Below are 16,213 nucleotides of genomic sequence, written 5' to 3' on the forward strand. Positions count from 1 at the left end.
AATCAGTGAATTTTTAAGCCTTTGTAAATGGTAGGTGCTATGGTGACTTTTCAGATACAGAAACTGAGAAAGGAAATAGCAGTGAAACTAAGCTCAAAGGTACCCTTGGTCTGTGAAATGGCATTCATTGAAAGAGTATAGGGAAGCCTCAGGGAGGGTAAGGTGGCTTGTGGATCATAAATGGTGATTGAGTTTTTGAGCTCCCATCTCTAGGACCATTTAATGGTTTGGAGAGTGTGAGGGTGAGTAGAAAAAGAGAGAGAGAGAGAGAGAGAGAGTGTGTGTGTGTGTGTGTGTGTGTGTGTGTATAAGCAGATAAAGATCGGTAGTCCTGGTAAGACTTGAATTATCTTCAGACTTGAGATCCTTTAGGAGTTGGAGTCCTCATTTGCTTCCTTGGAGCCTTGTCTTAAGCTAGAATCCATGCCCTGACTCCCACTAGGAATAATTGATTTTTGCAACAAGCCTCCCAGTTTTGTATAACTAGTGACAGCACTTTTAGTTTTAGTAGGACAAACTTGCGTTTCCTTGTAAAACTGAGTGATTCATTGTTGTTTCTGTGTGTACCATGATTTGGCTTGCAAACCTGACTATTTTAAACTTTGCCCCAGTGGTAGAGGTTTTTCCCCCCTTGCCATACTCTTAAGGACTATTCCTAAACCATCTGGTGATTTTTTTCATCTTTCACAAGTCACATTTTCATGGAGGATGGCTGCCTCACTGAGGCAGAGAAAAGCAAAGTGTGTTTGAGGAAGGAAAAGGAGGCCCTGCCTTGGAGCAGAGCGAGCCAGCTTGAGGCGTGTCATAGGTGGTGAGACTGGGAGAGTGGGCAGGCACCAGGGCATGCAGAGACTCATGAGCCTCAGGAAGGAGCAGATTTTGTTTTATGTCCATCAGGGAGCCAGTGAGGTGTATTAAGCAGAAGAGTGACACGGTCTGATTGGCAATTTTAAAAGGTCACTATTGCTACTGCATGGAGCCTGGACTAGAAAGAAACAAGGAGGTCAATTAGGACATTGTTAGATTTTGTATATACCTTGGGACCAAGGTAGAGAAGGAAAAAAAGGGACGATTCAATGGCATGAGCTCAGAGGAACAGGGAGTTTTATTCTCTGCTGCAGAATCATGATCTGAACGTGTTATTGAGGATTAAGGAGAATACCCTGTCACCTGGCTCTGTGAGCCACTGCGTTGAGAGGCATGATCACCTTCCACGTGAGAGGGTTTCAGGGAATTTGCAGTCTTCCAGAGATAGCCAGGTTTCAATTAGGATGAGGAAGCAGAGAGAACCTTCAGAGCTCATTGAGATTGAAGATATAGGTGAGTTTGCTCATCTTTGAATGGGAATTCCAGAGGACACAGTGGAAGGGTGCAGGAGGGAAAGAGTTCCGGGGGATTGTGTCTGATCAGATTATGTCCAGGAACAGTTTGGGAATGAGTGTTCTGGTATTAACAGATGGCTGGAGAGGCTTGCACTTCTGCTAGTGACTGGGCTCAGCTGGAGGTGAGGTATGGCGGAATTTATTCTCATATGCTTTCAGAGGATGAAGGGTGTTTGTTTCTGGTGCTAGGGCCTGAGATAGAAGCTCTTTCAAGATAGCAGTTCTTTTAAGTTGCATTTTTTTGGAAATATTATATTGCCAAGAATGGAATCTTCATCACATGATCTTTTCTGATTTCACATGCACATTCAGCGTAGCTGGAACAGCTACAACTGTGAGTGTAAAACCAGGTTTGTTTTTGCCCAAAGTCAGTAACTTCTCACCCCCACCCTATCCCTAGTACTATTGCGACAATAAGTCTGAACAGTAAACCCTGTCAGCAGATATTTAATTCAATTTCATTGACATTTCAATGTGTGCAGTCCAGAAGGAAAGGCAGTAGTCTGCCTGGTAGTTTGGGCTACAGTGCTGTGCTTTCGATGCCTGCTGAGAGAGCCTCTGCCGCAGCCAACAATTTCCCAGGCCTCCCAAATGCTCTTAAGTTAGTGAGACATTGGTGAGGTCCCATGTCATTGAGCTTTTAATATCACTGGGTGTGCCTGGTATAGGATGATTGATTGCACCAGTCTTTTCTGCTTACCTTTCTCATTTGCCTCGCCAGAACTTTCCACGCCAAATAAATGCCAAAAATCACGAAAGAGTTTTAGAAAAGCTCAAAGATTTGTATGTGGCGAGTGAGTTTAAAACTGTTTTGAACCAATAACCTCAGTGACTTAAAATCTGTGTTTTTCTAGCTGGCTTCTTACTTTAGCAGATCTTATTTCAGAAACAGCTTCTGTTTTTAAAGTAATGTATTTCTGATCGATGCTAGGATGTCATCAGTTAAAGTGTGGTTTGAGTCAGCAGAATAACTGCAAAGATGACTTTGTGGGGTCCCAGCTTTATTCTGTCTCCATCATTTCTGTAATTAATATGTTGTGTTTATGTCAGATTTTAAAAATATTTTACCACTATGAACAAAAGGTCCAGCTATGTTCTTGTATCAGCACTAGAGGAACAACTTTGCAGCCCAACTGTACTGCAAGCTTAGATGATCCATGAAACAATCTAGACCTCAGCTGGGTTCTCAAGGGCAAGGCAACACTACAATTTGGGAAAACAAGCTGAAAAGAAATGATAAGGAAAAAAAGAAGACATAACTGGCATAGCCATAAGTTGGGCAGTAGGGCAAACATGTACATTTGGTCCGCAGCAGGTAAGTAGCTATAACACAGGCTAGCATTTCATTTTCAAGTATCATTTCAGTCTGCAAAACATGCCATGACTGTCCTTATCAAACACCTCCACCCTCTGATCCTTAGACCAGCGGGCTAGAGAAATCTCTTTTGTCTATTACCATCGTGAAAACACCTTTTGTTTGACCCTGCAGATATCCTGACATCTTGGCCTTTTTCTTGTTTTTGAAGCACAGATTCAGGAATGAGTTGTCTGCATCTGGAGTCTCCCCTTTCTCAAAGCTTAACTCATTCTTGACACACCTGCTCTTTAGCTCCATCCCACCACTCTGCTGAAGTTATCCTCAAACCATTGACCTCAAATCAAGTCCACCGGCCTGTCCTCAGTCACCATCTCTCTTCCTTATAATATTGATCACCAGGATGCATCATCACTGTGTGTGAAACTTGCCCGTATATTACTTGCGTTTTCTTCCTCTGAAATACTGTCTTGTTTTAGAATTCCCAAACTTTTCTCATTGCTATTTTTCTGCCTCCATTAAGGCTTTTTCTTTTACATTCAACCCCTTAAATATAGAGGTTCAAAATTATCTTTGATTCTGTTACTGTTCTCTACATTGTATTTTAGGAGATTATGAACTGGCAGTAGATTGTAAATACCATATGGTCAAGGTCCCTTTCTATCTTATTTATCATTACATTCATAGCATTTAGTACTACATTTGCTGATTGAATAAGCAAATAAATAGGATTTCCTTAGTTCTTATAGCTTTAATGGTTCCTTCTTTGGTGGGGTGATTTCTGAATCTCTGATCTCCAGCTTTGACTTTCATCTGAAGTTCCAGTCATCACTTTCCACGTGTTCAGGAGACATTTCCACTTAATAACAGCACATGTGGCTTCCACCCTATAATGATAAAATCAGATTCATATTTTTCTCTCAGAAAAACTCCACATTTGCTGGTAAGTTCATTTATGTTCGTGTTAACTTAACCATTCTCTTGGTCAGGTTAACACCGTAAGTTATTTTCAGCTCTTCCTTGTTCCCTTGTTTCTCATATATTATCAAGTCCCAAGTCATCTGAATTCTTTCTCGAACTATCTAAAGAATCCATCTCTCTTATAGCAACCATCTTTATCCCAGGCACTTTTTACCCCATACTTCCAGTACTAAAATTACTTTTTTTTTTTTTCACCCTGATGTCCTTAATTCCAATCTTTGCTCCCTTTCTTCTGTCCATTACCCAGATGTCAGGTATTATTCCCAGAAACAGTTCTTTCCTGCCTCTCTCTCACTGTCTTCTCTCCTTCTCCCCTCTCCAAATATTAATTAAACCCCTACTATGTGTCAGGTATTATACTAGGCTCAGCTCTGGGGATATAGCAGTGAATGTGACAAACATAGTCCCTGCCCCCATGGGGGTTACAGGAGCTAGACTATAATCAAATGAACAGAGATAAATAGTTACAACTCATGGTTAGAGCTCTGAATTTTTATTTTAGAAGATCACTCTGGCTGCTGTGTGAAGAATAATTTGGGAAGAGGCAAGAGTAGGAGACTAAAAGAGTAGGTGGTTGTAGTCGTCGCAGTGGGAGACTGCTAGCTTGGACTAAGGTGGCATTGGGGATGAAGAGAAGTTAATGGGTTTGAGGTATATTTCTGAGGATGAATCAACAGAACTTGCCAATAATATGTTAGATGTCGGGGTAAGGATCCAGACTCCCAGGTGTCTGACTTGAGCAGTGGTGAGTGGAGTTGCTGTTTACTCAGGTGGAAGAGAAGCCAGGATTTCTGCATTTGATTTTGTCCTTGCTTGAGGAGTTCCTTCTTCTACATGCAAAATCTGAGATGCCTGAGGCCTCCACATATAAAGTAGGCAATCGACTGTATAAGTCTGAACAGGCCTGGCTGGAGATGTCATTTGGGAATTTTGGAATAACCACAATAGTAAAATGCTAATAATAAATAACAAGTGTATAGTGCTGACTGTGCCTGGCTCTATTCTACCTCTTTACATTGAATTCTCCAATAATTTTATATAGTTGATGCTGTTATTATTTCCATTGTACAGATGAGGTGGCTGAGACTCAGTGTTAAATCACTTGCCCAAGATGGCTTAGACAACTATTTGTTGAATGTTGAATCGAATTAAAACTAATAATATAGACCATGTGTAAAACTGTGGAATTGTACGTTATCATTCAGAGAAAGAGAATAAAGAAGGGAGTGGCCAGGCGCCGTGGCTCACACCTGTAACCCCAGCACTTTGGGAGGCCAAGGTGGGCGGATCACGAGGTCAGGAGTTCGAGACTAGCCTGACCAACATGGTGAAACCCCATCTCTACTAAAAATACAAAAAATTAGCTGGGCATGGTGGTACATGCCTGTAATCCTAGCTACTCAGGAGGCTGAGCAGGAGAATCGCTTGAACCTTGGAGGCAGAGGTTGCAGTAAGCCAAGATTGTACCACTGCACTCCAGCCTGGGTGACAGAGCAAGACTCCGTCTCAGGAAAAAAAAAAAAGAAGAAGGGAGCATAGAGCTTCAAAGGTTGAGCTCACTGCTTTCATCATTTTGTTTTCCACCTGAAAAATCTTAATTTGCTTCTGTTGGAACAAAGGATAAAATAGAAACTCCTTAGCCAGACCGTCAAATCCATACATGATCTATACCCAGAGAGATCCATGGACTCTCACTGTTCCTGTACGGTTGCTCTATTCTACTGAGTTATCTCTTTGTTCTCCGCAAGGCTTGTTCTCCAACTTCTTGACTTAAAAGGGCCCCCTGTAGCGTGAAGGCTTTCCTGATGCCTCCAGTGCAGAAATTAATAATAGTTACTGTGTGAGGTGCTTCCTGTGAACCTGGAAAACGAGAAACAGGTAGCAGGCTTCTACCTTGTCCTTTCTGCTCGTTTGTGTTTTATTTTATAAGTATCTTCTTAGTACAAAGATGGAGGTTTTTCTATTTCGCTCATCTAAGGAATCATGTGGAAAACCAAATGCCTCACTGTTATCTGAGATCAGTAATTTGGAAGCATATTTTGCTTTAAATGACTTTTTCCGATTGAGTTGGGGGAGAGATGAAGAATGTGATAATTTTTTTAAATCATGGCATTTATTTTTTTAAATCTTAATATATTAAACAATATAGTTTCAGATACAAAAAAAAATTACTGCAATAAAACAGTTGAGGTGTATTTCCATTGCACTTCCCTTCCTTATCAGGAAAGTATATTGTCCACTGAGAGACAAGATGGATGGCCTCTCCCAGCTCTACACAAAGGACAAGCCCACCAGCTCTCCTGGGCCTTGGTTAACACATGGAACAGGCTATATTTTCTAAAATGTTGTAGCAAGACTTATAGGTCAACCATGGTTCAAATCACATATTTACATATTGGTCAATTCTTTATGATAGACAGACACAAATGAAATACAGTAAATAACTCCAGTTAAAAAAAACAATGTATAGGGAACAAACTTGGTCATTGTACACAGATATCCTTCATGTGTACAGACAGCTTAATTCAGGTCTAATTTTTTTTTTTAATTTTTATTTTAGATTAGGGTATATGTGCAAGTTTGTTATATAGGTAACTTGTTTGTCTTGGGGGTTGGTATACAGATTATTTCATCACCCAGATAATTAGCATAGTACCTGATAGGTAGTTTTTCCATTCTCACCCCCCTCCCATCCTCCATCCTCAATTACTCAGGTATAATTTTAATTTGAAAGACCTAGATATACTATTATTTAAGTGATAGTGGCCCCTAAGATTTATTCAAATTACTATAAAATAATAAACAAATCCGCTATAATTTACAACTCTGCCCGTTGCTTGAAACCTTGGAGGAACCTATGCTATAATCAGTTGCTAACTAAAAGCAATTGTACGTGTATTTGATATTTCCCCACAGTTTCTACCTCTAGATTTAATTCAGTAAAGGAAGATGATACTTGAAGATGAAGTAGTACCTGTGTTCTAAGTGTCTCTCAGGCACTACTTCATGGAATGGCAAAGGGGATGCAAGAAGCACATCATATGACAACTGGTCTTAGACGCTTACAAGTCAGCTAAGGTGACTGACAAAGGAATCAAAGAAGGCAGTCATGTCATGGACCCATCAGCAGTATAGCTGGGCAGCCCTGGAGCCGAATCTGGCCCTCAGACTTGTTTAAATTGCCCAGTGTTTTTAAAGACACTGAATTATTTGCCAAAATTTATGACTCAGAAAGTTTCACATAAAAATCCCGCTTGTCAGCTTCCCTGGAAAACTCAGAAGAAGGGGAAGCACTGAGGGGAACAGTGATCTGAAACGGCTCATTGGCAGAGCAGCCACCGCCTGTCTGCAGGCTCCTGGTTCTGCATGGCTCCCTCTCCTCCCTGTGCTGCACCCAGCCCACACCTCTCACTTAATGCTACTTGCTGCTGTTTGTGACCCCTACAGTATAGTCAGGGTTCCATATAATCAAGACAGGAAATATTAGGATCTCAGAAGGAATAGAGCTTACTTTGGAGAGCAGGGTATAGTAGAAAGAATAGGGCTTTAGAGCCAGGCCGATCTACATTCAAATGCTAGCCTGCCCTCCTGCTAGCCTTTTGCCTTAGAGAAGTATTTTCCCTCCAGTCCCCTTTGCTTATGATAAAATGGATAACATCACCTTCCTTGCCTCCCTTACAAGCTTGTAGTGAGCATTAGCAATAACAGATATAGAGTGCCTGATGTGCCTGGCACCTGAGCACATGCCATGGTTGATGTTGTGGAAAAGTCTAGCAGGATGCTTTGGTTTAAGTACCTGGAAACTGTTATAAAAAGAAGCATGGAAAAAAAAAAAAAAAACCCAACCACCACCAAAAAACAAACTCCATGTAGATTAAAGAGTTAAATCTAAAAAATGTAAACTCTTTAAAAAAAAAAAAAAACTGAAAGGAAGTGCAGTTGTATATTTAACTTTCCTCAGGATGGGAAAAGACTTTCTAAGCATAAAAATCATGAAGACGAGCCAAAGAAAGGTCAGTAGAGTTGACTGTAAAATTTTGAGCTATTCTGTGTTAAATATCATAAGTACAGTTAACAGGCAAATAGCAAATGACAAAAGCATTTGCGAAAAGTATGACAAACAAATGTCTTACTATCTGTGGTTATAGATCAATAAGAAAACAGTGTTAACACCCCCACGGAACAATGGACAAAGAACAAGAACAGAGAGTGTTCACAGCAGAGGAAACACAAACAGCAAACAGAATGTAAAAAAAAAAAAAAAGTTGAACTTGGGTGGGCGCAGTGGCTCACGCTTGTAATCCCAGCACTTTGGGAGGCCGAGGCAGGCGGATCACTTGAGCCCAGGAGTTCAAGGCCAGCCTGGCCAACATGGTGAAACTCTGTCTCTACTAAAAATACAAAAAAAAATAGCCAGGCATGGTGAAAGGCACTTGTAATCCCAGCTACTCGGGAGGCTGAGGCACAAGAATCGCTTGAACCCAGGAGGTGGAGGTTGCAGTGAGCTGAGATCACACCACTGCACTCCAGCCTGGGCGACAGAGTAAGACTCTGTCTCAAAAAAAAAAAAAACAAACTTGGCTTGTAATCCAAGATCTCTAAGTTTGAATGAGTTGTCATTTCTCCCCTAATTGTTTTTCATTATTGTCAGTTGATAATGTTCAGCCAGAAGATACTGTCATGTTTCCCTGGTGAGATTACAGATTGCTGCAGCCTTCTCAAGAAAGCAGTTTGGTAGCATAAATCAAGTGCCTTAAAGTTCATACACTTGGCTCCAGTAATTCCATTTTTAAGAATATATCCTAGAAATATATGCAGAAATGTTTTGCCCAAAAATCTACTTGCAGCAGCTTTTTGTTTATTTTCCCTTTTTTTTAAAAAAAAAAAAAACTGGTATATGAAAATCAATCTCCAACCATGTGCTCCTTACTGCTCCATCGTTAGCACTAGCATAATGCCTGATGTATACAGGTGGTCGAAAGGTATTTGTGAGTTTAAAGGAAGGGTATCTTCATACAAAGGAATATTTTATATTTTTGAAATGTGTATTTAAAGATAAAGAAAAATGCTCAATAAAATATTAAAAATGGAGTGCACACGATTGTGTATCTGGAATCCTCTGTGTGTATGTTGTATAAACTCTGGATGATAGGATTGCAGGCGATTTTCTACATTTTCTGTGTACTCTTCCTGTCATTCAGTACATATTTATTGATATGTGTGATAGGCACTGAGAATGTTTAACAGGAAGACCACATAAACTTTCCCTCATGGAATTTATAAGAGCAGAGGTCGAATAAGTAATTACAAGTGCATCATTTACTTTAGTAAACTTATGTTACTTTTTATATTCTAGAAAGAAAACCTGTATGATGATTTTAAAGCATTGATGATTGTTTGTAACTTCTAAGGCATTCTTTTAGGACAAGAAAGGGATGATTATAAGAAAAATCCAAATCTCATACAGTATGAATTACCTTTCCAATGAAAAGAAAAATGTTTAGGTTTCCCGTCTGTTGGATGGTTAATAATGACATAACAGTAAATACACCCTGATTTTTTCACCCCAAATAGCATTTTCTTAAAGGAAATTGAATAGGATAATATCTTTGTGAGGTGGAGGTAAGAGTTGTGGGAAGCCTTAGAAAAGCATAATTAAGCCTTCAGATGAACTGGCTGCAGTTGGAGGAATGAGAATGTTGATCAGCATTAATATAAAAATATATGTTTTTCGCTTTTTCCTTGTACTTGTAGGGTTTCAAATATTTGGAAAACCAAGAACATCAATAACAAAACCCACCCTGTAGCTTGAGTGTGACCCTAAAAGCTTCTTTTAACCAGGATGAGGGATGGAAAATTTTATCCTTAGCCCTGGTTTTGGGGGGTGTGTTTTGTTTTGTTTTGAAGAAAACCCTGAGTAAATCAAAAGGGCTACAGAGATGTGTTTGGGTAACTTAACCACGCTTAATGACTAGGAAGGCGCTCCTCTAAACAGTCTGACCTGTGTTTCCACTCTTGCTTACCCATTTATCAACTGGAGCCTTTATGCACAGCCATGTGGGCTCCTCTGGCCTTTTATCTGACTCCTCAGTGGAAAAAGTCTCCATGCATCTGGCTTCAGTCGAAGGGTGGCTGTATGGTCTGTTGCCACTCTGGCCTCAAGAGAAGGATGCATTTGTGAGCTCTGTGTTGCATTAGTAGGATTCCTTGCCCTCTTTCCTGTCTGTCTCCTTTTGCAAATTAGGAATGCATCTTCTAAGTCAAAGATCTTAGAAGGAATAAAAACAAGCAGCGAAGAATGGTGTCACTTCTCCCAGAGGGTTCACTGTGTATTGGTGTCTCCTTTGTGGACTGATGAGTGGCTCCCTCCCAGATGAAGGCTCACCCTTGTCTGCTTTTTGGTATGGCTAATGGTTTTGTTAAATGTAATGTGTTCAAAACCAACCTGAGGCTTTCTCTAATTTGAAAAGTTCAGATCTTAGGAACAGTATATGAAATGTGATAGTTGAACATCACTTTCCATCAGTGCTGATATTTCTCTCTTGCATTTCAGAATTCTCTTTCACTTGTGAGGTGCATTCCTGCTTCATGTTTCCAGGTGGAACTATAGTGTTTACCTATTCTCTTCCACTGATCCAGCACTCCCTTCCCCCGAACAGTGTTTTCAATGTTCTAAGAGATCTTCATCTCAGAATTGCCTTCATGTTGTGGTTAAGTGTCTTTCCTTTCTACTTTATTGTATTCTTCTGTCTTAGTGTCTGCACTTGATTTGTAAATTAAGCCCATGTTACACTCCCTGATTATGTAGAGGGTAGCAGAAATTCTTCTGCTTCTAGCTGTGTTGAACCTTGATCTGGCAGCTGACTGTACAGCCTAAATTAAGGAGCCTTGGACTCTCTAATCTCATGGTCAGTGCACTCCCTCCAGATATCTTTTCTCCAGTAGGACATGTGTCTCCTCTGTCTGGCTTTTTTTTTTTTTTTTTTTTTTTTTTAAATCAGAGAGCAGCCTTTTGCTTTTCTGAGATGGAGCTGGGCTGCAGTGAGGGCAGGGTCACCTTCCCACTGCCCTCTGGTTGTCTGAGGGGTCAAAGGTAAATGTTTCGGTGCCCACTTATTACTGGAAGAGAAAAGGTGGCAGACACAATTAAAATCAGTCACTGAAACCAAAGTGATTTTAAACATTGCTTCTATCTTCTGTCTATAAAAATTATGACTGTGTTTGACAAAGTTACTGCCAAAAGTTGGGGCCTGGAACTTAGACTGTTTATGCAAGTTCATGATTGTTTTGATTTTGATTTTCCTAGGGAAAATCTTTGTAAACAGTTAAGTTCTCAGAAGCACCCATACAATAATAAACATAAACACAGTTTGCACTGAAATCACTCCTGCAGTAACCCAAATGTAACCCCTTGTATCGGAAGAGAAGCAGATGAATGAATAGACCCATCAGTTCTGCCCAGAATGGAGGTGAAGAAATCTGGAAGCTCGGATCTGTCCCAGTCTCAGCACTTGACATGCTCTTTGTTGCTGCGAGCACAGAAGTTGTTTAATGTGCCTGGTTTTCAGCTGTGGAGGAGTCACACTACCAGTTGACTGCTTCGCAGCCTATGCTGTGAAGACTCCTGAGAATATTGGACATAAATTGCTTTTGAGCTCTCTCTGTAAATACAAGGCATTTGTATCCTAAATGTGCAGGAGTCGTGATCCATCCGCAAAGATGTAAACAGCCAATCTCAGTTTGACAGCACTATTTTGGTCAAGCCAGAGCTCCCTTTGAGAAAATCCTGCTGTTGGCTGTTCTGGAAAGAGGCAGGAGTATATCTCCAAAACTCCAAAGTAGCCATGAGAAGAACTGAGACTGTAGGTGCCAATTAGTAAATTAGCATCCATGGTAAGAAGGTGAAGGAAGTCATCGCATCAAGTCTTGGTTAAAAGGACATTTTCCCCACACCGAGTATGTCAAAATGTAGAGCACAGCATCAGTCAGATGTAAAGAATTCTTGTACACGTGACTTTTATTTCCTTCGTAGGCCAGAATGGGCTTTTCTGCATTTTGGGTTATGATGATGACACTGATAGCTAGCACTTACTGCACGCCAGTCTCCAGTGATTTACACAGATTCTATCAGTGGAGGCTCGCCATAGCCCTAGGTGGCAGTTACTGTCATCCTCCCCATTTTACAAATGAGTAAGTCATGGTACAGAGAGGTGAGGTAACTTGCCCACAGTCAAGCAGCTGCAAGTGACAGAGCTATATATGGATTCCCACAGTCTGGCTGAGCAGAGGTTTCCATTTTTTTTGACCTCTGTCAGGTTCTGTTGCATCTTAATTACACAGGCAAAAAATTTAGCGCAACAAATGCTGTTTTCTAGGAAGAGGATGGAGACTACACATATGTGGAAAGAGTGAAGATACCCTTGGATCACGGGACCTTGTTAATCATGGAAGGAGCGACACAAGCTGACTGGCAGGTGAGGATGTGCAAGTAATATGAATCTACTCTCATGTGGAGGCAGTTTCCCAACTCTGAGGACTGTTTCTAAGTAGACATGGTGAAAAGCAAGCTGCTTTTATAATGAGCCAGAGGGAATGAGCCGACATTCTTTCCAAGGAGTTTTGATACTACTGACAATCCAGATGGACACTAGGTGTCCAGTAGAACTTTCCGTGATGATGAAAGTGTTGAGTATCTGTGCTGCCTAATGTAGTAGCCACTAGCCACGTATGACTGACTTCTTAAAATGTGGCTTGCATGCTATAAAGAACTGAGTTTTTAATTTAGTTTTAATTAATTTAAATTTAAATAGCTTCAGGGTAGCTAGTGACTATCTTATTGGAGTACACAGTTCCGCAGCTAGGCCATGCCATTTTTAGGCCAGATCATTTCTAAGGTGCGCATGTTAATGTCAAAACACTTACCATGAGAATGGAATCTCATGCCTCTCTTTGGTCTCATCCATTTATATGTTTATGAGATTTGGGAAATGGCAGATGTCTGAGAGGAACAGCAACAATTAGAAAAGATGAAAATATCTCACTTCAGAGGTGCTGGCATAGCACAGTGGGGCTGGGGATGGAAATTTGTTTCAAAGAAGGAAGCTTTCTCCACAAGACTTCAAAGACCTTACTGCTCATTTAAGGGGGTTAGATGGAAATACTTCTGTATTCTCATGAATAAGTTTTAAGTCGCTTTGAACTAAAAGTGTGTGTGTGTGTGTATTTATATCAGAGTTATGTGTATTTCCATTTAGCATCGAGTGCCCAAAGAATACCACTCTAGAGAACCGAGAGTGAACCTGACCTTTCGGACAGTCTATCCAGACCCTCGAAGGGCGCCCTGGTGACATCAGAGCTTTGAGAGAGAAGCTTCACTGAAACGGAGCAAACCTTCCACTGAGAAGCGACTTCAAGAGGCTGGTGCTGCTAGATCTCGTGATGTGGCTGTTGGGAAGATGGTGGGGTTTGTTTCCCAGCTTGGAGTCCTATTAAATGAGAGCTAGCAACTCATGTTGGTAATAGGTCTACTGTGGGAACAGTTATCCCTAATCACAGCTGAAAATCGCTATCATCTTTAGGCAAATTAAAATCTATGTGGCAGTGCTCATGGATGATTTTGTTCATAAGCAGTTTTCCTCCTGCCCTCCCCCCTCCCGCCCCACCTTCATTTGAAGAAATATGAATGGACTTGTGCTTCTGGGGAAAATCTCCACGTGTTTGTTCCTTGTGACTTCAGTGAAGTGGAGATATAAATATGCGTCAGGGACTCTGGAGCCTTCCGTAGGCAGACAGCTGCTGAAACCCAAACAGAGGTGATTTCATCTTGGCTTGCACACTGTTGTAATGGAAAGCTACATATCCAGGGACCACTGTAACTGAGTCTTCCTGCGACACACTCAGTTACAGGCCTCCAAAGAAAGAGTGGTGGCAGTATGCTCTCGTCTAGCCACTGTCAAGCAGTCACCTGTAATACAAGAGAAAACTGTCCCCTTAAAGGGAGGAATCACTGAATGATGTCACAGGAAATAGCAGGCTGAAATTGAGGCTGAAGAACAGCAGAAGCCCTACTCATGACAGCTGTTCCACATAGATTATTTTCCCCTGGGGAATCACTTGAGTCATCTAGACCCAAGTCAGATGGAAGTGGGAGCAGCCCTGCAGGGAATACACTCAGTTGCCTGATAGTTCTCTTCACCTTGTGTTTCAGTAGCCCTATGACTAACGCTGTCTTCTGACTCAATGTTTTCTTACATACAAGGTCCCAAGGTATAAGGGTTAGTCTGTGATGTCACTGAGGTTCCCAAAACAAAACAGAGTGACTGCCCATTATTGCATCATAAAACCATGTGTCATCTTGACCTCTTGACTCAGGAGCTCTGTACCAGATTAATTCCAAACCAAGATACAGAAAACCTGAGAGAAAGGAAATGAATTTCAATGGATGAAAATAGGGCATGAGAGTTAACAGTTTCTCTGTCTGCCAGTGGGGGCAAGGTACAGTGCCTTCTTGCTGTTTATCCTGTTTCCATTCCAGACTGTAAGATTGATGCTCCCCATGATCATAGGAAAATGCCAAAGGCTGGGCACGCGCTGACTCGGCACTCAGATGAGGCACCATGCCTGGCCAGGCTGTTCTCTGACAAGCTCTCTGGCTCCTGGCATTGTAGTCCCCCTGCCCTTTTAAAAAACAAACAAAAAAAACCAAACAAACAAAATGAGCCTAGCTTGTTTCTCTAAGAAATATGGAATGCTTTATAAAATGTGAGCGCCATACCAAGCTTTCATGTGAGGGAAGTTCAAATCACCGTAAGAGTAAAATAAAGCCTCTTTTTAATTCTTAGCTGTTCTCCTATTAATGCAAACAATACCTGGCCAGGTGATACAGCCAGCTTGGGGATAAGTTTGATGCATGGCACTAGGACATTTATCTTCCCTTCCTTACTGATGAAAGAACTGGCAGATGGTTCCAAGTCTTCCAGCGTCCCTCTTTCTTAATGGAGGGTCATGATCTCCCCTTGCGGCAGCTGTGCATTTGATCTCTTCACTTGTCACACCCATGTCTTTCAGGGAAACGTTTCTACTATACAGCAGATGGGGTTGGCCACCACCTGGGTTTCTTGGTCTGAGAGCAGCAAACCTTTGGTTTTGTTTTTCTTGCTGTCACTCCAGATACCACATGCCAGAACTGCCCTTTTCTTTACCCTTAAGATAATGTCCCTTCTGAAATGTCACGCAGGTACTTGCCATAGAGTAAAACTACAGGGTGTAGGCATAGACAGGAATTCCAGACCATGGCAAAGGGCAGTATGCTCAGTGACTGCAGCAGCCTGTTGCTGTGTTTTGCTGGTGCTAGATCTGAACTAGGAATTAGAGGTGAAGCTGTTTTTGCTTACATTACATGTAAAGCTGAGGAAGCAAATATAACAGCAGTGGCATGAATTAAGTTTCGGTTTTGTTTTGTTTTTTGCTGCCCTTTTTCTGAGCTTCAGCAGGCACTGTCCTAGGAGCTTTTATACATAATCCCTAATCTTTCCCACAGCAGTGCAAGAGAGAGATTCCATTCCCATTGTAGAGCCTAGGAAACTGAGTCTCCAAGACGTTAGATAAGTTAACAGGGCTTGTAGTGGCAGAACCGGATTTCAGACTGCAGGCTAGTCTCTCGGCCTGTTTGGTTTTCCTTTGCCATGCTGAATGTAGGCAGAATGGTCTGCTGAGCACACCTGGGAGCCTGAGCATCAGGGCTGGCTCCTGCTGAGCTAGTCACAGCTGACCACAAGCCACCTGTTTGTTCCCTGGCTTTCCTGTGCATCAAGGCAGGCATCTGCATCTCATCTTCCCTTAATCAGCATCAGCATCTTCTAGCCAGAAACTGCCAGTGACTGGACTAGCAGTTGCCCATTTCGTTGGGGAAGCTCCTTTTGGGAGGCAGAATCCAACTTCTGGTTAGACAAAATCTCAGCCAACTTTCCTTGACTTTCTGGCAAGTGTTTTCTGACCATATCCACCTTCAGAGATACAAAACTTTTAGAGACAGTTGAGTTTTCCCCTGTGATCCTTTCTCACCTCATTCTTATCTGTGAGTATACCTGGGGACCCTGAATGACACCAAACTCATATCAGGCCTTTTCACAATACTTACCAACACCATTACTCCAGTCAGCAGCCCAAAGAAACATCAGGCTCCACACTAAAAACGTCTTCTTTATGACAGGCAACTTGCCTCCAAACATGGGTTGGAACACTCACACTTAGCACCAGATTGCATCCCCAGTGTTGAAATCAGGATCCACATTGATCCATTGTTAACCCACTAGCTCGGGTGGCATTGACAATTTCTGATAAGTTTGAGTCTAATAAACCTGCCCTTTCCTTGTGGCACCCACTCTCTGCCTCTGTGACTGATGTGATCCAGCCCTAGTACATGGCAGGTCTGTCTGGACACAGTAACTATAGAGCCGTCTCCTGAATTGTGTCATTGCAACGCTGGAAGAGTTAAGTAGGCCCTGCAGTGTGCTGAATGCTCCAGTTGGAGGGT

At 41.7% G+C, this 16,213-nt stretch overlaps 1 protein-coding gene across 2 annotated transcripts in view; it reads left to right on the top strand.

The window, feature by feature from the left end:
• Nucleotides 1-13,289, top strand: part of ALKBH3 (alkB, alkylation repair homolog 3 (E. coli)) — a 41,324-nt gene extending 28,035 nt beyond the window's left edge. For both annotated transcript variants that reach the window (XM_011963267.1, XM_011963268.1), the window contains exons 9-10: nucleotides 12,054-12,152; nucleotides 12,933-13,289. In XM_011963267.1, the coding sequence (XP_011818657.1) occupies nucleotides 12,054-12,152; nucleotides 12,933-13,025 (192 nt within the window). In that variant the 3' untranslated portion in view covers nucleotides 13,026-13,289. The remainder of the gene's footprint in view (nucleotides 1-12,053; nucleotides 12,153-12,932) is intronic.
• The last annotated feature ends 2,924 nt before the right edge of the window (nucleotides 13,290-16,213 follow it).

This window comes from Colobus angolensis, unplaced genomic scaffold (assembly GCF_000951035.1).
Source record: "Colobus angolensis palliatus isolate OR3802 unplaced genomic scaffold, Cang.pa_1.0 Scaffold61, whole genome shotgun sequence".
NCBI lineage: Eukaryota > Metazoa > Chordata > Mammalia > Primates > Cercopithecidae > Colobus > Colobus angolensis.